This window comes from Abramis brama (genome assembly GCF_963993115.1).
Source record: "Abramis brama genome assembly, chromosome: 8".
Lineage (NCBI taxonomy): Eukaryota > Metazoa > Chordata > Actinopteri > Cypriniformes > Leuciscidae > Abramis > Abramis brama.
The window spans coordinates 42,796,413-42,824,005 of NC_139970.1; the positions used below are offsets into that span (position 1 = coordinate 42,796,413).

A 27,593-nucleotide genomic window follows, 5' to 3' on the forward strand; every position below is an offset into this window, starting at 1 on the left:
TCACACAACCCGCTGAAACCCAGCTGAGTGAACGGATGGAGAACTCCAGGTATTGTAGACCTCACTTCATGTTAAAACACACTTGAGTTTCGTGCTTTTCCATGTTTCGATCAGCTGATTACCGACTTGTGATCTGGTATCAGTGTAAAATGACCGAATGCACATTTTCAAGACATGGGACTTGAAATTCCAGTCAACAGAACTAGAGGGCCTGAAAACAATAACCTAGTATTTTTATTTTGCTCAACTGGAGAATATAATTCACAGGCACAGCCCAGATAATAAACTTGTAAAAGCAACATAAAGCAGATTAATGAGAGTTATGATCACCAGTTGGGACATATAGAATATACACATCTTTCTCAGACGGTCAGAATTTGACCAGATGTGATCAGAATTTGGTTGGTCAGGACTGTGTCCGAGACGCAGACGCAGGGAACGTGTTTATTCAGCAATTGCAACTTTTGCTCGTAATAATTACAATATAAGGATGATGATCGTTTTGAATGGCGACCCAAGTTGACGTCGTCTGAATTCTTCGGCCTGAAAACATCGCAAAGGCTGGATCTACCTTACACTGAATGACGTAGGTGGTACTCATTGTCCTCATTTTCATCCAACTATTCATCTATTAGTGGAGTGAAGTAGGGAATGGTGAACGAGGGGTGATTTGATTGAGAGACAGCTCATGGTCTCATCAGGACACTAGTGTTAGTGTGCAGCGCCATCTTGTGTCGACATCAGGAATGACAGAACCTTGATTGAACTCCTTCACAAGTAACCATCAAATAAATTATAAACGATTTCAATTTATATAAAAAAACCTACAATGTTCCAAAATAAATAAAATTGGTCAGTTTAAATTGCATGGTCACTTTGAGTACGTTACAACAGACATACAGTAGATCGATAAAGAAAAGTGTCAAATATGAGGCTTGGCTTTTGTCTTTTTATTATTTTTTTCATAACATTTCAGAGTTCTACATTCTATATACCGCTTTAAATAGCCTGTGGTTTCAAATCAGCTTCAAGATTATTCCTTTATTTTGTGTATGTCACTTAGCCTACATAATGCGTTCTGGGCAGGTTTAGGTTATAGAATAAAACCTAAAAAAAAACTGTAAGGAACGTTCTGGGAACAGTGGGAAGGTTCACTTTCGGTTATAAAATACAATCTCTTTAAAATGAGAACCTACAGAGGTTCCCCAAAAACCATATGGGAACGTTAGGGGAACGTTCTGTGTTTGCTGGGTAGCACTAACTGCTACTTTTTTCTACCAATTCTGACTCTTTTCTCACAATAGAGAGTTTATATCCACTGATCTATATAAATGATTAATATAGATAAATATATAGATCTATTCATTTAAACAGACCAGTGAAGTGTTTATACTTTACAATTCAGTGAGAAAATGCGAATGAATCGATGGCGCTAGAAATCCCAGAATGCTTCACTCTCTGCCCTGTCAGGCGCGATCAAGCCTGTCCTTGCACATTGTTTTACTTTAACGAAATCCATTTGTAGGAACTGTTCCTGTTCACACAAGAGCCGAGCCACACTTTTGATGCTCTTCGTTTGTGTTTTTGGTGAGAATATTTCCACACGGATTCCTGTCAGTAACTCTGCGGAGTGACGCTGTTGTTGACGCGTTGCCATGGTGACGCGGCGCTCATGTTCACGCGCCTGCTGATGAACCGGCTGAATATCATCATCATCATCATAATCCTCGGGGTTTATGGATCATTATGAGGTTATTCGACAGGTCGGGCAAGGCGCGTTCGGGAGCGCGCTTCTGGTCAAACACCGACACGGAGACGATGAGCTGCTATACGTCATCAAAGAGATTCACCTGAGACAGGTAAAGTTAGACCCGATCCTTCAGGGATCCTTCACTTCTGACTAAACACACTCTTTTTTTTTTTTTCTGTAAAACTGCTTCGAAACTATACAAATAAACTTGGATTGAATCCGATCATGACCAATTCTTCAACATTCATATGGAATTTTTTCAGATTTTGGAGAAATAGTTTGACTTTTGTCTTGCTTTTGTAACTTAAGTCGCTTTGCTAAATGCATAAAAGTTGGGAACATGGGGAAACAGTGGATTTACTTTTAAACAGCAACATATAGATATAAGTTTAGCATGTGCAGGATGATTAATCATCAGACAAAATGAGTTATTAAAGGATATAAATAGAAACATTTGCTAATTTAGTTGTTATAGAGAAAAATGTCAAATATTAAAAAGGGGGTAAGATCTGGATCAGCTTTTACACATGTACATTTCAGACGTCTGCAGTTTCTTTAAAATTTCATCTAATTCAAAATACTGAATAATAAGCTAATTAATTACAGTAATAATCACAAAAAAATAACACTAGTAGTAACAATTCTGGATGGCTCATCTTACCCCAAAGGGTTTAATTTGAGCTTGACAGTTAACAGGCTATAAAATTAAAACATTGATTCTGAATTAAATTGTTGAAATACTCACCAGTTTGGCACTGACAGCAGGAACACACAGAACTCTTACAGCTGTTATAATAACGTATCTTTTAATACTAGAATGAGTGTTAAAATCATGATGTGGGATGAGCACTGGATTTATGGGATATGGGAATAGAGAACAGGAGAAACTGTCTGTGTGTGTGTCTTTGTCTCAGTTGTGTGTGTGTGTCTGTCTCAGTTGTGTGTGTGTGTGTGTGTGTGTGTGTGTCTCTGTCTCAGTTGTGTGTGTGTGTCTGTGTGTGTGTCTCTATCTCAGTTGTGTGTGTGTGTCTCAGTTGTGTGTGTGTGTGTGTGTGTCTCTATCTCAGTTGTGTGTGCGTGCGTGCGTGTGTGTGTCTCTATCTCAGTTGTGTGTGTGTGTGTGTCTCAGTTGTGTGTGTGTGTGTCTCTATCTCAGTTGTGTGTGTGTGTGTGTCTCTATCTCAGTTGTGTGTGCGTGCGTGTGTGTGTGTCTCAGTTGTGTGTGTGTGTGTCTCTATCTCAGTTGTGTGTGTGTGTGTGTGTCTCTATCTCAGTTGTGTATGCGTGCGTGCGTGTGTGTGTGTGTGTGTGTGTGTGTGTGTGTCTCTATCTCAGTTGTGTGTGTGTGTGTGTGTGTGTGTCTCTATCTCAGTTGTGTATGCGTGCGTGCGTGTGTGTGTGTGTGTGTGTGTGTGTCTCTATCTCAGTTGTGTGTGTGTGTGTGTCTCAGTTGTCTGCTCGGGATAAGGACGCCTCCAGAAAGGAAGTGATTCTTCTCTCCAGAATGAAACATCCGAACATCGTGGCGTTTTATAGATCCTTCTACGGTCAGTGCGGTGCGTCTGTCCTGATGTGTTCTTCACAGTGTGTGTGATATAGATTAGTTTAAATACAGTAGCCTTAATTAAACAGGCTTTTTAAGCCAGTTTTCTGAACAAACGTTCTTCCAGTAACATTAAAAGAACGTTTGTTCAAAGTTATCTGGTCATTAATAACGTTCAAAAATTTTAGCACAAAAACAATTCATAGAAGTTTTTTTAAAAAATGTTTTATAAACGTTAATAAACTTCTTTTTTTTAAATTTTACTACTTGCAAAATTCTCAAATGGAATGTTCGCTTAACATTCATATAACCAAGAAAAGACACAGATGTTAAATTTCAACACCCTCCTGCTGGATATGAACACACACTGATGTGTTGTGTGTTTGTGTGCGCGATCCAGACAGGAATAACCTCTACATCCTGATGGAATACTGTGACGCCGGTGATCTGATGAACAGGATCAAGATGCAGAGAGGAAAGCCCTTCACAGAGCAGCAGGTCAGCGCTTCACACACACTCCTCCGCTCACCTGATACACACTGCCGGTAACACTTTATTTTACAGTGTCTTTGTTACATGTGTTACATGTACTTAACATAGTAATAACAGTAAATTATGCATAATTACATGCAACTAACCCTCAACCTAACCCTAATCCTACCCTAACCCTATAGTAAGTACATGTAGTTAATTAATATTACTCAGTACTTAAATATATAATTACACTGTAACACTAGCTGCGTTTCCATTACCCTTCAAATTGCGCAAATTGAAATTGCGAATTGAAAATTCGGCCAATGGAAACACGTCAATTTCGCAAAAACTCCCATTTATCGCAAAAAAGTTTTCACGCTCGCATGAGGAGGTTTTTCAGGCAATTCGAAAAAGGAATATTTCGCAAAATTGCAATGGAAACAGTTTTTGCGCATTTATAGTCAGCTGACGTAGATGACGCGGTGTGTTTGGACAGAATATGAGACAGAGTTCTTTATTAAATTCATAAAAGACAAAATAATTACAGGAATACTGGATTCTAAACCTCAAAGAAATGCCACAATCAAGACCTCGAAGCAGAAATGAGGGAGAAACACCCAGAAACACCTCATATGAGCCGCTCACAGTATAAGGGTCTGTCCTTGCCATTAATGCTTGGAGAACACACATACGTTCCCTTACATTAATAATAATAATGTCTAGTGCGGTGGCTGTGATATATATAAACTTACCAACGTCCGTTGCCATGATTTTTGGCGAGAGGAAAAAATGACGTTTTAGTCGCATAACATCGGTTAATGGAAACGCCGTCATTTCGCAATCGTTTTTTATCGATATTTAGAAAAAATCGCAAAAGTTTTGCGCAAATCTTTAATGGAAACGTGCCTAATGACACCTTAAAATAAAGTGTAACCAAACTGCCATATAGATATTTTTAATATTAGCTCATAATTTGGCTGCAGGTTTATTAGGCTGCTGTCACTTTAAGACCTGACGCGCGGATCCATTAGCGGCCGTTCACATATCGCGCCGCTGTCTGCGCTCTCTACAACGACGAGGACGGTTCAGTCCTCTCAAAAAAAGCCTGTCTCAAACCAGACGCTAATGTGCGCTGCTCTCGGTAGATTGTGTTGGTCATTATGGAGATGATCCGGCTGCGTCTGTTCTTTAATTTGAGCAGAACCTTTCACTCCCGTCAGCGCTTTTATGGGGATTTCGCTCACGGCAATTTGTCCTGTTTAGTAAATCTGGCCCTCAGTGTGTTGGTGTGTGTTTCAGATTGTGGACTGGTTTGTTCAGATCTGTCTGGGACTGAAGCACATCCACGACAGGAAGGTTCTGCACAGAGACATTAAAGCTCAGGTACTGTTCGACACATGTGACCAGTGTTGGGGAAAGTTACTTTGAACAGTAATGCATTACAATATTGTGTTACTTAGTTACTTTTTTAGAAAAGTAATGCGTTCCGTTATTTTTGCGTTACTTTTTTTCCACCTGAGCTGGGCATAGAAAGTTATATTTAGTATTTATGTAAAGACCCTTTCACACCAAAAGTGAAATAATAATCCTCAGACTGAAGGAAATGCATATTCACGGGTGTTCAGTAGAGGGCGCCGCTCAAACAAACCTTTCAGCCGCTGTTATTCTGGAGAACAGAAGAATAAGATGCAGGAGAAGAGAGTTTAACCAGAGCCCGTCTACGGAGAGCCTGGCCACTCCCTATTAAGTCCTATACATAGTTCCCACATGACGTCACAACATACGGGCATTTGCCGACCCGGCGCCATTTCTGTGGGCATGCTGTGGGCAGAACATTAGACGAAGAAGCCGAGTTAATTTCGTGATAAAAAGTGAAAATGGTCATCTCCTGCTAGGTCAGTGGATGTTCAAATCGTGTCGGAGGTTCAGTTAAATTTGGATTTTACAGTATACCCGTCATTAGACTTCATGAATGTGACAAGACGAAGCTTTTGTCAGAACAACGATGGAGGTTATGGCTGGCAAGGATAAACAGGAAAGAAACTCCCTCAAAACACGCAAGAATTTGTTGTTTTTTATTGCGAGTGTACACAAATATAAGTTAACACTTTGCAGTTTGAATTATGTCCTGTATGTACAAAATGACGAGGTATTAAAAACATACAAAAACAACATTGTTTCCACTGTTCGATCGCGCCCGCGACTCTCTCTCTCTCACTCACACACACAGACACAGACTGACGCACACACACACATTCCAGCCTTGCAATCTCAGATTATGTCCCTAAAGAACCCGCGTATAAAGTAGTTCCGCATTAACTGTTACATTAATTTGCACGCGAGTTTTATTTATTTTCATACTGTGTATATTCATATTCATGCACATATTTCCAGGCTCGGAATTGCTCACATGTATTAAAACTCCTAGCCAATACCAGATAATGATACACATGGATAATACAGTATCTGAGCCAAAGCTGCAAAATCAGTGCTCAGTTTAGCGCATACGGATCAACACCATTTATGACTGAAATTTTCGCATTGTACCTCTCTCTGTCTTGTGTTAATAGAGTGTCTTTATAATCTCTGTCACTTTGTCTCTTCATGATTTTCGTAACATTATAAATAGGAAGAAATCTTCGAAATTTGCTTGTAAAACCTTGTAAACACAGCAGCTTATGCCCTCAAAGATGGCGTCTCCGGGGAGGTCACGTGACATTAATTGGCCTGTGGGAACTATGTATTGTACCGAGTTTTGGCTGTAGTTCCACCAGAGTTCCACTGGGGGCGATCGTCCATGAGTGCAGAATGAATGGGAGTCTATGGGGCTAGACGGCTAAATTTGTCTCTTTCACCCGATTGCCATTGAGAAATCTCAGATTTGATTGTAGGTTTTGCAAGTTCAACATGGGTTATAGGTGAATGAACGAGTACTTCTGTCCTTTCGATTTCTTACAGGTTGAGTTGTTGTTGCCCATAACACGCTAGCATTCTGCTAATGAACGCTGATTGGTCAGTGAAGGACTGATTACGACCAGAGATACCGCTTGATGGTCTTTTAAAACAACAAAACAAAAACTCTTCTAGCACGTGTGTTTGCCTGTGTCAGCTGTGTTGTGTGTTTGCCTGTGTCAGCTGTGTTGTCGATGCCTCGAGAGAAAAGAAAGTGCAGAGCGCGAAAGCACCAAAGTGACTGAAGGATTGCCGTAAAGCAGTATCTCTGGTCGTACGATGTGTATGACGTCATTGACATTTTAAAAGACTTTTTAAAGCAAAAAAGTGACTCTAACACCCAGCAGTGTGTAATTTCTTTGCATCTCCTTTCGAATACAACATTCAAATTACTAGACAAAAAATGATATCCTGAGAAAAGTGGATTTTGATGTGTATAGCGCCATAGACCTCCATTCATTCTGCACTTGTCCTGTGAGCGCCCTCATGTGGAGCCAGAGTGGAACTGCACTCGTCCTGTGAGCGCCCTCATGTGGAGCCAGAGTGGAACTGCACCCGTCCTGTGAGCGCCCTCATGTGGAGCCAGAGTGGAACTGCACCCGTCCTGTGAGCGCCCTCATGTGGAGCCAGAGTGGAACTGCACCCGTCCTGTGAGCGCCCTCATGTGGAGCCAGAGTGGAACTGCACTCGTCCTGTGAGCGCCCTCATGTGGAGCCAGAGTGGAACTGCACTCGTCCTGTGAGCGCCCTCATGTGGAGCCAGAGTGGAACTGCACTCGTCCTGTGAGCGCCCTCATGTGGAGCCAGAGTGGAACTGCACTCGTCCTGTGAGCGCCCTCATGTGGAGCCAGAGTGGAACTGCAACCAGTTCAGAAGCCGGAAGTTTCCTGAGAGTGGAAGTTCTCCCCTTATTAGACATTCTCTGGTTTAACACTTACTTTACCAATAAAAACAAAAAATATATAGTCATTTTTGCTTATGGTTTAACTGAATAATCGAATGTCAGAAGCAAGTACATTTGGTCAATAAAGTGAGATTAAATGCATAAAAATGTATGTTTTATTTAACAGATTTAGTTATTGGAGGTTTGCATAGTATTCTGCATTTCACTGATTTTATTCATTTTGAGGAATACTGAATCTTTTGTGTGCGAGTTGAGTAAATGTACGCTCACATTTAGTCTAGAACTACAATAACCATCATGTTCACACACACACACACACACACACACAACGCCTCTGCGCTTCGATTTGTCTCAACATTGGGACAGGAGAGCTGTCAGTCAATAAATGGGAAAACAAAGTAACTTGCGTTTCTTATTTGAAAAAGTAACTATTTTGTTGTAAATTTTAAATGTAATGCGTTACTTTACTAGTTACTTAAAAAGGTAATCTGATTACATAACTCAAGTTACTTGTAATGAGTTCCCCCAACACTGCACGTGACCGTCTCGTGTGTTTGATCCTGTGCTCTAGAACATCTTTCTCACTCAAGGAGGACTGAAAGTCAAACTGGGAGATTTTGGCATCGCACGAATGTTGAACAAGTGAGTCTGATGTTGATTTCTTTGGCGGTGTGTGTAATTTCCTCCTGCGCTGATGTTCGTCTGGGTGTGTGTGTTGGGCAGCACCATGGATCTCGCCAGAACCTGCGTCGGGACGCCGTACTATCTCTCTCCAGAGATCTGCGAGAACAGACCGTACAACAACAAGACGTAGGTAGAGCATCTGTGTGTTCAGCTCTTCATCTTCATCTTCATCTGCTGTTCTGTGTGTGATTGGTCTTCCTGAACTCATGTGTCCTGCAGGGACATCTGGTCTCTGGGCTGTGTCCTCTATGAGCTCTGCACACTGAGACATCCGGTGAGTACATCGCTTTTACACTGAGATGAGGATCTTTATGTCCTATAAACACTCTCACAAAAGGGTTTTGTTATGATACTTCAAAACGTTCATCATATCTATAAAAACGACTTGGATTAAAGGGATAGTTCACCCAAAAATGAAAATTATCCCATGATTTACTCACCCTGAAGCCATCCTAGGTGTATATGACATCCTTCTCTCAGACGAATACAATCAGAGTTATATTAAAAAAGTCCTGGTTCTTCCAAGTTTTATAATGGGAGTGAATGGGTTTTTGGTTTTGGAAGTCCTTCAAAATGTATCTAGGATGACTTGAGGGCGAGTAAATCATGGGCTAATTTTCATTTTTGGGTGAACTATCCTTTTAAATCATTCCATTCATATGGATTTATTTTCCGATCTCTTTATGAACGAGTTTTGGGTGAACAGACTGTCAATGGAGGGACAGAAATCTCTCAGGTTTCTGAATGTGTTTCAAAGATTCAATTCAATTCAAATTCACATTTATTTGTATAGCGCTTTTCACAATACACTTCATTACAGAAAGTGCATGAGTCCACATTACAGTTTAGAGTGATCTGTTATCACACTGTCTAAGTGTAGTATTTCACAAAATGTACAGTTAGTTAATAATGTATTAATTTAAACAATGTAATAATTTAAGGCAGAAACAATGAGCTCACTGAAGTAATGAATACTTGTTTGTTAAAAAATAATTGAAATGATTGAAAGATGAATGAAAGTCTTATGGGTTTATTACCACATATTTTTGTGTGTTTTGGAAGTCGTTTGGCAGATTCTCAATTGAGTTTTTGTGAACGCGTGAAAATGATGTTACAGTGCAAAGTGTATTAATAGTCAAATTAAAAAACATTTTAATGTAAAATATAATTTTCTTTTGATTTTGGGGTGAAATATTAGCTCGATGGTGTTTTAAGCCCCCAATGGCTCCTTCGAGGCAGCTAACCCTTAAACCTACCCATCCCCTCGTGCCTGGAAGGCGCCGTTGGGGGCATTAAACACCGAAATGCTCATCATGAGATAGTTTTGTACACATTACCTGCTCACCAGGGTTATTAAAGTTAACTTAAATTTAAATACATTTTTGTTACTTAATTAAAATAAACTTTAATTGAAACAAAATCAAATATAAAAATAATATTTTAGTTATTTTTCAAGACAAAATTTCTCATTTTAATTTGGTTTAACTTGATGTACTTAAAAAAACTAAAATAAAAATGAATGAAAACTAAATAGACATGTTTTTTAACTACTAAAAAATAAAAAATATATTAAATAAAACTGCTTAAAAATAGTAATAAAAACTATAACAGTATTTCAATAGCGCACTCATGTACTCGTAGTGATGTTTGGTTGGGCTTTAATGATCTAAAATCATTTGGTTGCAGAATTTATTACATGCGTACATATCATTTATGACATGCAGCTCAAGGTCATTTTTGTGTCTGAAACACGTGTCAGATGTGTTGATGTGTGTTTGTGTGTGTGTGTCCCACAGTTTGAGGGCAGTAATTTAAAGCAGCTGGTGTTGAGGATCTGTAGGGGGCGCTATAATCCAGTGTCTCAGCGATACAGTGATGAACTTCGACTTCTGCTGAACCAGCTGTTCAAGATCAGTCCTCGAGACCGGCCATCAGTGAACACACTCCTCAGACGCCCATTACTGCAGGCTCAGATCAGCAAACACCTCGACACACAGGTACGACAACACCTGACAGTTTACACAAAGGGTTAGTTCACTCAAAAATTAAAATTAGCTCATGATTTACTCATCCTCAAGTCATCCTAGGTGTATATGACATCCTTCTTTCAGACGAACACAATCAGAGTTATTTAAAAAAATGTCCTCTTCCAAGCTTTATAATGAGAGAGAATGTCCGTTTCTGTTTTGTCCATTAAAGTGCATCTATCCATCATCTATCCATCATTAAAGTGCATCTATCCATCATCTATCCATCATTAAAGTACATCTATCCATCATCTATCCATCATCTATCCATCATTAAAGTGCATCTATCCATTATCTATCCATCATTAAAGTACATCTATCCATCATCTATCCATCATTAAAGTGCATCTATCCATCATTAAAGTGCATCTATCCATCATTAAAGTGCATCTATCCATCATTAAAGTGCATCTATCCATCATAAAAGTGCATATATCCATCATTAAAGTGCATCTATCCATCATAAAAGTGCATATATCCATCATTAAAGTGCATCTATCCATCATTAAAGTGCATCTATCCATCATTAAAGTGCATCTATCCATCATAAAAGTGCATCTATCCATCATTAAAGTGCATCTATCCATCATAAAAGTGCATATATCCATCATTAAAGTGCATCTATCCATCATAAAAGTGCATATATCCATCATAAAAGTGCATATATCCATCATTAAAGTGCATCTATCCATCATTAAAGTGCATCTATCCATCATAAAAGTGCATCTATCCATCATTAAAGTGCATCTATCCATCATAAAAGTGCATCTATCCATCATTAAAGTGCATCTATCCATCATTAAAGTGCATCTATCCATCATTAAAGTGCATCTATCCATCATAAAAGTGCATATATCCATCATTAAAGTGCATCTATCCATCATTAAAGTGCATCTATCCATCATAAAAGTGCATATATCCATCATTAAAGTGCATCTATCCATCATTAAAGTGCATCTATCCATCATAAAAGTGCATCTATCCATCATTAAAGTGCATCTATCCATCATAAAAGTGCATATATCCATCATTAAAGTGCATCTATCCATCATTAAAGTGCATCTATCCATCATTAAAGTGCATCTATCCATCATAAAAGTGCATATATCCATCATTAAAGTGCATCTATCCATCATTAAAGTGCATCTATCCATCATTAAAGTGCATATATCCATCATTAAAGTGCATCTATCCATCATTAAAGTGCATCTATCCATCATAAAAGTGCATCTATCCATCATTAAAGTGCATCTATCCATCATTAAAGTGCATCTATCCATGATAAAAGTGCATCTATCCATCATAAAAGTGCATCTATCCATCATAAAAGTGCATCTATCCATCATTAAAGTGCATCTATCCATCATTAAAGTGCATCTATCCATCATAAAAGTGCATATATCCATCATTAAAGTGCATCTATCCATCATTAAAGTGCATCTATCCATCATTAAAGTGCATATATCCATCATTAAAGTGCATCTATCCATCATTAAAGTGCATCTATCCATCATAAAAGTGCATCTATCCATCATTAAAGTGCATCTATCCATCATTAAAGTGCATCTATCCATGATAAAAGTGCATCTATCCATCATAAAAGTGCATCTATCCATCATTAAAGTGCATCTATCCATCATAAAAGTGCATCTATCCATCATTAAAGTGCATCTATCCATCATTAAAGTGCATCTATCCATCATAAAAGTGCTCCACACTGCTCTGGGGGAGTTAATAAAGGCATTCTGAAGTGAAGCGATGAGTTTGTGTGAGAAAAACGTAAGTTCCAGTGACAAACTTAGTTCTCGCGAGAACTAGCATATTCTCCCCGGAGCGTCCTATTGTTTGATTTTCCCAGAAGTGTCAGAGGTTCTCTGGATGTGGTTTAAAAATGTGGTTTTGTGTTTAAGGTTTTGAGAAAGTGAGTGATGGTTTTAGCAATTCAGAAAAACTGTAATAATTTTCATATAGCCTATATGCACCATTTCATATTTAATCATTTTTTTCATTAATCATTTTAATCAATCATTTAATATTTCATATTTAATCATTTTCATGTCACATTTGATCTTTTATTCATTAATCATTTCAATGAATCATTAAATATTTATATTTAATCATTTTCATTTATATGCACCAATATAACAATACATGCACTGCAATATTGACCTACAGATATTTACTAAAACCTTTTAAAATATGAAAAGTGATATGAAGCTGCACTTTCTTTTTCATTTCATGTCAGTTGCTGGAGGACGAGTTTAGTCACACAGTTCTTCACGGACACACACCAGCGGCACCTAAAGCCACACACAACAAAGGTGTGTGTGAGTGAGTGTGTGTGAGTATGTTTGTGTGTAAAAGAGAGAGAGACAGAGAGAGAGAGAGAGAGTGTGTGTGTGTGTGTGTGTGTGTGTGAGAGAGAGAGAGAGAGAGACAGAGAGTGAGTGAGTGTGTGTGTGTGTGTGTGTGTGTGTGTGTGTGTGAGAGAGAGAGTGTGTGTGTGTGTGTGTGTGTGTGTGAGAGAGAGAAAGAGTGTGTGTGTGTGTGTGTGTGTGTGTGATTGAGAGAGTGATTGAGTGAGAGAGTGATTGAGAGAGTGAGTGAGTGAGAGAGTGAGTGAGTGAGAGAGTGATTGAGAGAGTGAGTGATTGAGAGTGAGTGATTGAGAGAGTGAGTGAGTGAGAGAGTGAGTGAGTGTGAGTGAGTGAGTGAGCGAATGAGAGTGTGTGTGTAAACTACAACATTCAGTAAATGAAGCAGAATGTGTTGTCTGGTGTCCTGAAGTGTATCCTGGTTTATCTGGCATTTCTAAAGATCCGGTGGGATATAAAGCCGTCCTGAGACCTCCTGTCATCAAACCACCACAGAGACCCGAGCAGAGACACAACAGAGCCAAAGCACAAGTGAGTTTTCATATAAAGACACTGACGTTGTTTGATCTTTGAGCTTCACATTACTAGTGCTGTGAGTCATGTGACTGCACCTTAAAGGGAACCTACTGTACCCATTTATATAGACTTGAGTTTGTTTTTAGGCTCTACTAAAATAGGCTTTCATAATTCAATATTCAAAAAACACATTATTTTCCTCATATTCTCCATTGTTGCGGCTCCTCTCTTCCCAGTCTGTCAGTAACGCTCTGTTTACTTCCTGTCTCTATGAAGCCCCTCCTTCTGAAAAGCACACTGTGCTCTGATTGGTCGGCTGGAGCAGTGTGTTGTGATTGGTCGAGCGCTTCGAGTGTGTTTGGGAAATGTCCCGCCCCTAACCATAACCGCCAGCTTCAACACACTACTAACTAACTCAACCAGGCCCCGCCCCTTTATTCTGCATATGAATTATTATAATGAGGAATATTGTGACGTGTTCGTTCCCGGAAGAAACTCAAGACTACAATGGAGGCGTTTCAGGAGTTCAGAAACACTGACACTGATATAGAGAAGAACTTCCTTTTTCATGCTCAAACAGCAACAATACACACTAAAGACAGATGAACATGCAGAAAAGCAGAACACGAGCCCTTTAAGATACATGATAGGCTATTAAATGAGATGAAAATAAATGAATGCGCACTCTCAGAGTCTAATGAAGATATACTGAATTAATAAAATAAATGTTTTTGTGTCTCTCCTCCGTCTCTCAGGAAATAAAGCCTCGATTTCCTGCTGTGTTTGAAAACCCGATTGCGTTTAAACCTTGTGTTGATCATGAGCGCTGGTGGAACGGGCCGGTCGAGCGTCAGGAGCGTCAGGAACGTCAGGAACCGGTGGAGGATCATGACACACACTCACTGGAGCCCTACAAACTGTGAGACACTCGAAACCAAATCCTCTTTACTGGAGCTCTTATCGATTCATCTGTGACCTTACTCTAAAGAAAGGAAACTAATGTCTTTATATTCTCTGAAATAACTGTGTGTGTGTGTTCAGTGTCGCTAGGGCAAGAGACGAGTATCTGCAGAGGAGACGTGAAGCCCATCAGTATAAACTCAGAGCTCAGAAACAACTGGTGAGTGTCACTGAACACAAGTTATCATTCACTACAGACAAACCCTTGCTTTTTCATGCACTGGGCAGTTTGGGTCTATTTTGTATGGAAGCTTGTTTCCGCCACAGAATGAAGAATAAAAAAAGGTAATTGTGACTTTTTATCTCACAATTCTGACTTTTTTTCTCACAATTGCATGATATAAAGTCAGAATTGCGTGTTATAAAGTCAGAAATTTGATATAAACTCGCAAAAAGTAGTTTTTTTCCTTAGAATTGAACTTTATAACTCGCAATTGCGACTTTATATACACAGTTCTGAGAAAAGAAATAAACTCGCAATTGTGTGATATAAAGTCAGAATTGCGAGATATAAAGTCAGAATTGCGTGATATAAAGTCAGAATTGCGAGATATAAAGTCAGAATTGCGATGTAAAGTCAGAATTGCGAGATGTAAAGTCAGAATTGCGAGATGTAAAGTCAGAATTGCGAGATATAAAGTCAGAATTGCGAGATATAAAGTCAGAATTGCGAGATATAAAGTCAGAATTGTGTGATATAAAGTCAGAATTGCGTGATATAAAGTCAGAATTGCGTGATATAAAGTCAGAATTGCGAGATATAAAGTCAGAATTGCGAGATATAAAGTCAGAATTACGAGATATATAGTCAGAATTGCGAGATATAAAGTCAGAATTGCAAGATATATAGTCAGAATTGCGAGATATAAAGTCAGAATTGCGAGATATAAAGTCAGAATTGCGAGATATAAAGTCAGAATTGCGAGATATAAAGTCAGAATTGCGAGATATATAGTCAGAATTGTGAGATGTAAATTGCGAGATATAAAGTCAGAATTGCGAGATATATAGTCAGAATTGCGAGATATAAAGTCAGAATTGCGAGATATATACCGTATTTTCCAGACTATAAGTCGCTCCGGAGTATAAGTCGCATCAGTCAAAAAATGCGTCATGAAGAGGAAAAAAAACATATATAAGTCGCACTGGACTATAAGTCGCATTTATTTAGAATTTTTTTTCAGAAAATCCAAGGCCAAGAACAGACATTTAATCTGGAAAGGCAAGTTATTCAACTACACAGTAGCACACAGAACAACAGGCTGAGTAGGTGTCCGGTATGTTAACGCAACACATTAACAGTTATTCAGCTACACAATAGCATAAAGAACATATACCTGGGAGGGTGAATAGGCTAAATTAACATAAGCCAGCGAGTCCAACAAGCAAGTTACCAGTAAACAAGTTCACCAAGCTCCCGCGATCTCATTCCACATTATTTTCTTCATCCTTGGTGTCGCTTCTGAACAACTCCGCCAACTAGAGCGCCCTCTCGCGGCTGTAGATGGTAATGTTTTCTCTTGGTTCATCTCAGTCTGAATTAATTTTGATATATAAGTCGCACCTGACTATAAGTCGCAGGACCAGCCAAACTATGAAAAAAAGTGCGACTTATAGTCCGGAAAATACGGTAGTCAGAATTGCGAGGTATAAAGTCAGAATTGCAAGATATATAGTCAGAATTGCGAGATATAAAGTCAGAATTGCAAGATATATAGTCAGAATTGCGAGATATAAAGTCAGAATTGCGAGATATAAAGTCAGAATTGCAAGATATATAGTCAGAATTGCGAGATATAAAGTCAGAATTGCGAGATATATAGTCAGAATTGTGAGATGTAAATTGCGAGATATAAAGTCAGAATTGCGAGATATATAGTCATAATTGCGATGTAAAGTCAGAATTGCGAGATATATAGTCAGAATTGCGATGTAAAGTCAGAATTGCGAGATGTAAAGTCAGAATTGCGAGATATATAGTCAGAATTGCGAGATATAAAGTCAGAATTGCGAGATATATAGTCAGAATTGTGAGATGTAAATTGCGAGATATAAAGTCAGAATTGCGAGATATATAGTCAGAATTGCGAGATATAAAGTCAGAATTGCGAGATATATAGTCAGAATTGCGAGATATAAAGTCAGAATTGCGAGATATATAGTCAGAATTGCGAGATATAAAGTCAGAATTGCGAGATATAAAGTCAGAATTGCGAGATATAAAGTCAGAATTGCGTGATATAAAATCAGAATTGCGTGATATAAAGTCAGAATTGCGTGATATAAAGTCAGAATTGCGAGATATAAAGTCAGAATTGCGAGATATATTGTCAGAATTGCGAGATATAAAGTCAGAATTGCGTGATATAAAGTCAGAATTGCGAGATATAAAGTCAGAATTGCGTGATATAAAGTCAGAATTGCGTGATATAAAGTCAGAATTGCGAGATATAAAATCAGAATTGCGTGATATAAAGTCAGAATTGCGTGATATAAAGTCAGAATTGCGAGATATAAAGTCAGAATTGCGAGATATAAAGTCAGAATTGCGAGATATAAAGTCAGAATTGCGTGATATAAAGTCAGAATTGCGTGATATAAAGTCAGAATTGTGAGATATAAAGTCAGAATTGCGAGATATAAAGTCAGAATTGCGTGTTATAAAGTCAGAATTGCGAGATGTGAACTCGCAATTGTGAGATAAAAAGTCGCAATTATCTTTTAAAATGTTTTATTCTGTGGCGGACACAAGCGTCCATAATTTTGCTTTCATAACATCATTAAATATGTGTGCGTGTGTGTTAATTTACAGCTGTATTTATCTGATATTCATGTATTCATGTGATGTACAGTGAAATCATTGATCATTTCTGGTATTCAGGGTCTCAGACCGTCCACAGCAGATGAAGAGTGTCGGCCGCCCAATGCACAAGAGCATCATGGGAGAAAACCGTCTCTGAGAGGGAAACTGCAGGGACAGGAGGTCAGTGTCGTCACACTCCTATTCATGATCGTTAGATAACGACACCTCAGTGTGCTGAAGGCCTCTGCGTGTGTGTGTTGCAGGAGTACCTGAAGCAGCTCCAGCGAATCAGGGAGCAGTATCATCATGATGTCAGAGAGATGAGAATGAGAGCAGAGGTCGAGGTACGTGTTCTTGGTTCTGGACGTTGATGAATCAAACCCATGTGAAAGTTAGCCCATGATTTACTCACTCTTAAGTCATCCTATATGACATTCTTTCAGACGAACACAATCTGAGTTAATATCAAAAAATATTCTGGCTCTTCCAAGCTTTATAATGGGAGTGAATGGCAGGTGAAAATTTTAAGCCCAAAAAAGTGCATCTATCATCATAAAAGTGCATCTATCCATCATAAAAGTGCATCTATCCATCATAAAAATGCATCCATCCATCATAAAAGTAATCCGTACGACTCCAGGGTTAATAAAGGCCTTCTGAAGCGAAGCCATGGGATTCTGTAAGAAAAATATCCATATTTATAACTTTATAAACTATAATCACTGGCTTTTTGTAACGGCCGTACACAAGTCTAATTCCGGTCAAAGAGTGACCTCTGACCCAACGCATAAAAAATAACTTCTATTTGTATTAATATTATATATAAATATATATAGCTAGATAGATAGATAGATAAAGAATGTATAAATGTATGCATGATTTAAAAAAACTCCCATTTATATTTATATACATGTATATATTTTTAAAATACCGTATATTTTATGAATATATTTGTTAATATATAAATTATATATTTATAATTTTATATATTTAATATATAAAATTATTAAAATATAAACATTACATTTTTACAATATATTCATTAAACTATATTGTTTTAGATATTAAATATATTTAAATATAATATATAAAAATGCTAATTTACTTAATTTATTCATAAATAGATATTGAATATATAATATATCAGTTTACACCGTTGTTTCTCCAATCAGAAGTTGAAGAGCAGAAAATATCTAATGATCTTTTACCAGAAATTACAACTTCTCCGTTCACTGAAATTAAAACACCAGATGTGTTCAGCTGCTGCCGGATGGGTTTCTTGTTTAAAGACGCATTTAAATAGCCTGGCAAGCCAGACCTACATCAAGATGTTAGGTCTGGCAACTCACCATAGACACGGCTCAATCCGAGGGGCGGGATAAACGGCTGTCTTTCAAATTCTGTCTGCACGCAATAGGACAGCGCTTCAACCAACCAGAGCGTTTTCCCAACAGCGGAGCTAGTTGATAGATTCAATTTTTGCCATATCTGGCCGGCAAAACTACGAACACATCTTCCTTTTTTTAAGAATGACTTAAGCGTCGTTCTTTGCTTTTTCTCAAAGAAAAGCTTAAAGGGGCATTCCACCCATAGGAACATTGTTTTTTATTGAAAGTGGGTCATATATGTAGTCGAAATGTAAAATAAATTTTGAATTTGGTGCCTTCGTGACCGAGGAAAGACAAAAAATAACTTCAGGACGCATTTGTATGAAAGACAACAACTCCCACAATGCACCACATTGCACAGCTCCGCAAGCCACTCCCACTAATCCAGAACAGTGCATATCTGCCTATAAGAGAAATCACTCTTCCGTCTACAAGGCTAGCTACCACCAGAGCTTGAAATTCATTTCACACAAAATGTCTAGTTAGTTGGCGAACTCATTAGTGCATTACTCCTCGTTTTTATTTCTTTCGAAAAGGTGAATTATTGCATGGTACCGGGATGTTCAGTCAGAACATATGCGGTGCGAAACTAGGATAGTTCACAACACAAACGTCCGTGTCCTCGTCTGATTCAGAGATTTCGTCCAGGAGAAATTGTCATCGTTGAAATTCTTTGCCGCAGACGGACTCTATCTCTGTGTTCGTAGTTGCATAGTGAGATCACCGGCGCCACCAGTCCGCCCTAACTCGAGCCAGTCCGGGCTCCTCGTCCGCGGCAGGCAGGTCTTCTGCCTCGGCTGCTCTTCGCTATAATGCGGCTTGTAAAGGTAGCCACAAACACCTGATTCAAGCATCAGACTTCCGAAATCCTCTTCTTCTATATCATATTGAGCACTCTCCTCCGCTATTGTCATAACTTTACATCTGTCTCCACAGCGCCTGTTAGCTTAGCTTCAAACAAGATGGAGGATATTGCTTTCAGTTTCAGAGAGTAAAGTCCCACCCACTGATCTGTAATAGGCCTGTAGCGTGAGCGGGTCCCGCCCCCTGGGAGAGATGAGGAACGAGTGTGTGTAGTCTCAGCAGAAATCCCCCCCTCTTACACTTCCTCCGACAATGACGCAAAATGACGATTTTTGCGACATTGTGGGAGGAAGTGTAAGAGGTAAATAACGGATTTCTCCCGTCTCAGGGGAAAATGAGAGAGTGTTGCACGACCATTCAACAGTATGACTGGGTTTCTAACAATGCAAAGCTTAGTGCAAATGGGTGGAGTGTCCCTTTGACTCCAAGTCCTCCAGAGTCGCGGCCAAAGCCGATTCGAAAGATGTTCGCCAGCAGCAGGCATTCTTTGTTTTCAAGTAGCAGGTAACCGTCGCAACTCTGTCGTCATTATGTTAAGCCCGCCCCGCCTACTCTATACACGACGTGATTGGCCAGACCCAATTTAGGTTTTTCCAGCTCGAAAGTCAATGGAGAGTTGCTAGACTGCCCTGGCTGCAAAATACATTTTGCTGCCGCTAGGGTGCGTCTAGATTTGTAGGCTAGCATTTAAATGTTTTTAATTCACATAAATTATGTTTTTTTTTTTGTTTTTTTTTTAAGCCACTTTGAAAGCAGTTCATGAATATAAATTCAGAGATGATTTATACAGAAATTAAATTACTGTTGGGAGAAAAAAACATGAACATTTGTGATGCGTTTGATAATAAAATCAGACGTGGAGATGATGAACTGATGAGTGTGATGATGTTCTCAGGACAGAGGAACAGACTTACTGAGGAAGAACAGAGACACACACACACGTGGGAAAGAGCAGCAGGTACAAACACACACAGAAAACACATGATGACAAGACACACACTCATGTTTGACCGCTCCGACATGCATGTGTTTCAGAGAGGAATCACGTTTGAGATAAAGCTGAGTGATGAAGAGCACACAGAGATGAAGACTGATGAGGAAGACGAGGAGCCACAGGTGAACCGACTCTCACACACTCAGTGTTACTTGTGTGTTACAATATAACTTTACCTTCTAAACAAGTGACTAATTACGTTACCAGTTACTTTATATGGAAAGTAATGCGTTATGTTACTTTTCCTTGATCTCTTTTTTGCAATGATGTGAATGTGGGCTAATATTGATCAGGCAGGATATAAGCATGACGGTTGACCAGGTGTGTGTGTGTGTGTGTGTGTGTGTGTGTGTGACAGGACAAGCCCCTGAATGAAACACTGATGTTTGAGTGTGGAGAAAACCTCCTCAATGGTCCACACGACTCAGAGGAAGAGGAGCAGAAGAAGAGAGCCGGATGGTGTCGAGACGCCGCTGACACTTTACTGAACGCTCTCGAGCACATGGACATGACGACAGAGAGTATCAGTGACACTCAGACAGGTGACACACACACTCACACACACTCTTGTACATCTATCTTTATGAGGACATTCATTGACACAATGCAATCTCTATCCGCTTACCCTAACCTTACCCATCACAACTAAGTGCCTAACCCGACCCCTGACCCTAAACCGACCCTTGACCTCATTATAACCTTATCCCTAAAACCAAGTCTTGACCCTCAAACAGGCCTTTAGAGGCTCTCAGAGAGTGAGGACCGGCCAACATGTCCTCACTTTACTCTCTCTGTCCTCACTCCAATGGTCTAAAACTCAAACTGGTCCTCACAAAGATAGTTGTACAAGTACACACACACACTCACTTGCTGAACACTCTCGAGCTCATGGATGTGACGACAGAGAGTATCAGTGACACTCAGACAGGTGACACACACTCACACACACACGATGAGATATATCAGTTTCTTAGGATGATTTAATCAAAACTGTGGTAACACCAGGGTGCGATTTGCCGGGGGGGATGCGTGGGATTTCCCCCTTTCTGGTCAATGTATCCCTGCCTCTGCTTAATTATTTTTATCCCCGGTGGGGATAAATTTATCCCCCCCTCAAAGTGATCAGTGCTACTTCACTAGTGGCGAGGAGGATCACAAAACTTATCACGGATCCGTGGTTTGATTAAAGTCCATTTTATTTTAAAATGCGCTACTTTGACTGGCTCCGCAGCCTCTCTGTAATCACCACTCTGCAGACTCGCTCAATGTCCCGCCCACGGCGCTATATGATTGGTTACACCTCACGAGTAATAGCCTATCAACACTTGCGAGACAGTTGCAGGTCTTTTTTTACGCCGCATATTCAGCATAAGCGGGAATAAACATCACAGTCTGATTATCTGTTTCTATGATGACAAGCAGCCCAGTCACACCACTATGAATGGCCGAAGTTACACATACAGTGTTTTACTCAATTGAGGCTAAACGCAAAGGTTTTTTGATTACTCACTCACTCTTGAGTGACTTCAATGTTAAGTCAATGTAAAGACGCGTTTACGCGCGTCTAGAGGTCCTGGGCGCGAAGGCGTTTCGCGCGGCGCGGTAGACGCGAAGCCCGAATGAGGCGAATTGACTTTGTCGGCCCGGCCCGACACATTAACTGTAATTATGAGCCGGAGCCCGATTTAAACCCAGGGGTGGCGACAGGGAAGTTGAGATGAAGCAAAGATGAAGTTGACGATCGCCATCTCCGTAGTGAATGCGCATATAGCCTATGGATACATGCATGGATTACATCAGAGTGTTGCCTATTTCTTTTCGTTTTGAATTGTTTCGTTTAAAGACATTTCAAGCTTTCTTTAGATATATTTCTTAATATTCTCTTTGAGGCATACACTTAGTTTCGGTTAATTTATGATGAGATGCGCTCCAGTTAACGTGCACCGCAAGTGACCGCGGCGCGCCTCTATGATTATAGCCTATGTCTGCTATATTTGCTTCTTATTTATTAAATACATGCAATTCGTTGATGAAAAATGTATTACAATTAAGATACAATTTATACAAAACGAAATTCACTTTAAAGAAAGGTTTTCTACAAAACAAAACTTAATGAAGTGGTCAAAATCATGTCTGACCCACTCCAAGTCTCCCGATATAGGCTACTGCACATCCTATCTTACTTGTGCTGTTCACTTTTCATAAATCAACATAGATGGAAAAAAATAACATTATAATATTGTAACAAATATGAAACTAAATGAGCTTATTTAATGGCTACAACACATATAGTAGGCCTACAGAATCTCTGTACAAATTGCTGCACATTCATTTACTGCTTCTGAATTTTGCACACATAAGTTGAAAGGCATTTGTTTGTGCATAGTAAAACATATCTGCAACATTTATCAAGTTCACAGATAATTGTGCGTGCATTTATTAATTATTATCTTAATGAATAATGCAACAAGGACAAATCATGTAAACTGCCTTGTTTGTTTATTCAGAATGAAATGGATCGCAAATGTATCCGAATGAAGAAACGCAAAAAAAAAAAAAAAAACGTGAACAATGATGAACACAGAAAATGAACAAGAATGAACTTTGGATGAACTTTGGATGGCCTAGGAGGAGTAGGCCTAGTAGGCTACAACTCTAATTTAATTCAACAAGGTTTTAGAATATAGAATATTTTTTAAACAAAATAAATATTTTTAAAGTTTATTATCCCGGGCCGGTGTGATGCGTGCGAGTGGAGGAGACGCTGAGCATGACACGTGACGTGTTGCATTTTGTAACACAAGTGCTGGATCAAGGGCCTGGCCCGGGTCGGGTCAAGTTCCGGCTCGGGCAGAGAATCTAAGCTCTGATTTATCTGATCCTGTCCATTAGCTTTGATCCATGTACTGCTTTTCAGAATGTCACCAAGTACAAATATTTATGTAATTTTTCAGCGCGAAAACTCTAGCTAGCTAGCTGGGAACAATGAAAAGGGTCCAGAGGAGCAAATGCAGTGAATGAAGTTCATGTTCTCATGATTTATTTTTATGAATAAAAATGTTTCAAAACATCCCCCCCTCTGTTTTTTTCACAAATCGCACCCTGGGTAACACTCTACTTAAAGCAACACCATGTAAGTTTTGCTCTCAGGGTCCCCCTACAGTTGGGAAACAGTATTGTCTTCTACTACTGTCGTAAAATCTGTCATGGTTACACCAGGGGATACACGTGCATTTGTTGACAAGCCGATCCCCCCGAACTCTGCAGGACGAGTTCTCACGTCTTGGGCAGACTGCCTGCGTTGCGTGTGAACTATCTTCATCCCAGGTACAGTGGCATATATTTCAGCATGTCATATGAATATAATTTCATGGGTTTTATTTTTTCATCGAAAACTAGCATGTTAGTGTTTACTAGCTACCAGATTGATAATTCGCTCCTCTACTAGCATTACTTGATTCATGAAGATAAATGGAGGACCAGATAGCTTCCGTAACATAGCCAGACAGATAACAAATACGAAAAACTAGAGATAGTATGCAAGCGATATACTTACTAGTCCAACAGCATGATGGCCAAGTCAGCATCGGTCGGGCACCCCTCCTCCTCCTCTAGCTCACGCCAGCGAGCGAACGCTGCACCAATATTGATCCTCGTCCGGCCTTTGATTTTGTCACTCTCCCTTTTCTCTTCCTAGTCTCCTCCGACAAAACCTTTGCCCTCTTCGGTTTCGTTGCTGCTTCGGCCATGACAACAACATACACAAGCTATACCAGTCGGCAAACAAACGCTAGTTGGGCTCTCACCTCCGAATTTGAGGAAATGGGGGATGGGGGTGGGGGGGAAGTGACGTATGCCGTAAAGCAGTCGAATTTTGTAGTTCTTTTTGTGCTCGGGTTACTACCCGAACCCTGAAGTTACGTAGTGCCAGTAAAAGCGATACAGACCCCGTCAGGCTATGGCAGACGTGCCATTCAACCTATTGTAAGTCGATGTACCATCACAAGAGTCTTGGAAATATATTATGAAGGTTGAAAAACTACATGGTGTTGCTTTAAAGCCTTTATAATGTATATAATGCCTTATAAAAAGTATTTTTAATGCATTTATTATGTACTTTATTTTGTAACCACCATTATAATATTGATAAATTCACTGTTACACCTTTAGAATGTATAATGCATTAAATCATGTGACAAACAACCGATTTCAAATGTAACAAGGAATCTGGAAATATAATAATGCATTTTAACTTTGGTTACAATTATTTATGAAAAGACAATGCATTATAATGTACATTATGAAAAAAATGCTCGTGATCTGCTGGTTTGATAGTGTGATGTAGTTTCAGAGGAGCAGGAGGAAGGACACAGAAAGCACTGGACGAAGCGTTTGCCGGAGACGCTCCTGAACGCTCTCGCTCAAGCACAGCTCACGGGTAAAACCGCTTCACTCCAGTTCTGCTGAGACTCAAACATTCTCACACTGATCTCACACATGATCTCACACTGAACTCACACTGAACTCACACATGATCTCACACTGATCTCACACATGATCTCACACATGATCATCCACTGCAACTGAAATGGGTTCAATGATGTGATGTGTGTGTTGTTCACACAGAGACACTGATGTCATCAGATGAGAAGCATCTGACAGATGAAGAGCGTGATGAGTGTGATGATGAAGAGCGTCTAGAGCCTCGATCAGATGATGAGGACACGTAAGTGACACACACAGACACATCTGGTTCACTATCTTTGTAGGGACTCTCCATAGAAGTAATGGTTTTTGTAATGTTCAAACTGGATATTCTGTCTCCTTACACTGAACCTACCCATCACACACACACACATACACAGACACACGCATATATACGAGGTGTAAAGTCCAGGTTCAGAAAGTAAAAGTCCTCCTCAGTATTTTGTTCCAATCACCTGGATTTGCTAATTAGCAGTTTTTCAGCCAGGAGAACTAATGAGTGAAATCAGCGGGATGAGTTCATGAGTGGAATAAACATATGGCAGGACTTTTACTTTCTGACCCCTGGACTTTACACCTCTAACACACACACACATACACACACACATACACACACACTAACTGACCCCTAAACCTAACCATCACACACACACACACACACACACTAACCCGACCCCTAAACCTACCCATCACATACACACATACACACACACACACACTAACCAACCCCTAAACTTAACCATCACATACACACACACTAACCCCACCCCTAAATCTACCCATCACACGCACACACACACACACACACACTAACCCTACCCATCACACAAAACTTTCTGCATTTTTACATTTTCAAAAAACTCATTCTGTATGATTTAAAAGCTTTTGTACCCATGGGATCCGCTGGCTGGTCCCTCAATGTAATATAAACCTGTACACACACCCACATACACACGTGACTGACGTCTGCTTCCCATCAGGAACTTTGAGGATTCGGAGGATGAGCTGAGAGAGGAGGTGTCTGACTCCATGAGGAACCTCTTCATCATCACACAGGAGAAGGACGAGCACACACACACCGATGACCCGACACAGGAAACACAGGAGAAGGACGAGCACACACACACCGATGACCCGACACAGGAAACACAGGAGAGAGTGAACAGCAGCGCAGAGGAAGATTCCCAGAAAACCACGGTGGAATGAAGGAATCCTCCTTTCTTTCTTTTGTTACTCAAGCTGCTATATATATATATTACATGGCTTGGTTGAATTCTAATGCAGAATGTGGTGTGTTATAACTTATTTCTTGATAACAGACCGCTGCTAAGTATAACACACCGTTGCCATGAAAAACAGAGCGTTGCTATGGACGCAGGATTCTAACCGTAGAGACGGAACGGACTATTTTCTTTAGCGGAAGCAATATAGTCGTTTTTAAATCAATAACTCCTTTTTAAATCAATATTTTGTGTCAAATTATTGATTTATTTGGTAGGTAGCCATGTAATAAGCGGGATAATGTAGAGCGAGGCGGTTGTTATATCGAATACATCCCCTTCAGGCTGATTCAAGATCCCTCCGCTTCGCATGGGGGTCCTGATCAGCCTGTCGGTGTTGTATTCGCTATAATAACCGCCTCGCTCTACATTATCCCTTACATATCAAATAATTCAATAATTTGACACAAAATATTGATTTAAAAAGGAGTTTATTGATTTAAAAACGATTGTATTTGTTTTGGTGATGGGAAAGGACTGTATAATTTGACTGGTCTTTAAAAGGTTGTGACCACCAAGGGGCATCGATTAGAATGCAGACAAGATGTTCCGTTTACGAGTTTTATTGAAATAAAGATTTAAAGATGTGTGTGGTTCTGAAACAGAGATACAGACATAAATCAGTAAATGTAGACTCTCTATATAAATGTCAAATAGTTATTATATGTCTAGCAGGTATATAATAAAACAAACACAATAAAGAGATTCAATTATAATTTTTGTTATGACTTAAATGCAATGTTATAATAAATGCTTATTACTAAGCAAATACAAACTTAGAAAAGCAGTAGTACATCCCTGTTCAAAGATTAATTTGCTGCACATTAACTGCAACAATATACAACATACTAAATTCAGCTGAACATATAATTATGAGCTGCAGAATTACTCCTTAAATAAACGTTACACATTGTGCAATAACAAAGAACATTATTTCAATTGAGACATATAAGGCTTACAGAGCAACACCTCCATTAATTAAAAACGTTCTCAATTAAACACACGAGCAGTGCGAAGCTCCGCCATTATACGACAACGAGCAGCAACATGTCACGACATTATTGTGAGGTAAAAACAACAACAAACTTCAGTATACACTGGTAGTTGCACGCACACAATACTTGGAACTCGTAAATAAGTACAGCAACACTATCTTAGATTATCTATATAAATATAAATATAAACTGCAGTCTTTCAACGCCAGCGCTATCTTCCAAACGTTTCCGAAACTGAAACTGTCTGCTCCCGCGAGCCGCATAGCGCAGTGACGCTCCTGATTGGCTGATTCTCAAGCAGACAGTTTTATCTGCCTGAAAAAGGTCGTCCTTCGTCACAGTATTGCTTCCGCTAAAGAAAATAGTCCGTTCCGTCTCTACGGTTAGAATCCTGCGTCCATAGCAACGCTCTGTTTTTCATGGCAACGGTGTGTTATACTTAGCAGCGGTCTGTTATCAAGAAATAACACAGCGCATTCTACATTAGAATTCAACCAAGCCATGTAATATATATATATATATATATATATATATATATATATATATATATACATACACACACACACACACATATACACACTCTACCGGTCAAAAGTTTGG

General features: G+C 39.4%; 1 protein-coding gene across 1 annotated transcript; it reads left to right on the plus strand.

Moving 5' to 3' along the window:
- The first annotated feature begins 1,585 nt into the window (after positions 1–1,585).
- On the plus strand, positions 1,586–26,159 carry LOC311088623 (serine/threonine-protein kinase Nek5). The gene is made up of 20 exons (XM_084122865.1): positions 1,586–1,859; positions 3,201–3,297; positions 3,694–3,791; positions 5,067–5,150; positions 8,194–8,264; positions 8,346–8,432; positions 8,526–8,580; positions 10,103–10,303; positions 12,579–12,654; positions 13,151–13,239; positions 13,980–14,143; positions 14,266–14,344; positions 17,066–17,167; positions 17,251–17,331; positions 20,135–20,197; positions 20,275–20,355; positions 20,592–20,775; positions 24,579–24,671; positions 24,860–24,959; positions 25,699–26,159. The coding sequence occupies exons 1-20, from the start codon at positions 1,737–1,739 to the stop codon at positions 25,922–25,924; spliced, it is 2,154 nt and encodes a 717-aa protein (XP_083978991.1). The 5' UTR covers positions 1,586–1,736; the 3' UTR covers positions 25,925–26,159.
- Positions 26,160–27,593: the final 1,434 nt, after the last annotated feature.

Excerpts from the sequence above, each read along its gene's own strand:
- LOC311088623 (XM_084122865.1), top strand. The coding sequence starts at position 1,737 with ATGGATCATTATGAGGTTATTCGACAGGTCGGGCAAGGCGCGTTCGGG. Across the intron at positions 20,776-24,578 it reads TATCAGTGACACTCAGACAG|TTTCAGAGGAGCAGGAGGAA; the intron begins GTGACACACACA and ends AGTGTGATGTAG. Across the intron at positions 24,960-25,698 it reads CGATCAGATGATGAGGACAC|GAACTTTGAGGATTCGGAGG; the intron begins GTAAGTGACACA and ends GCTTCCCATCAG.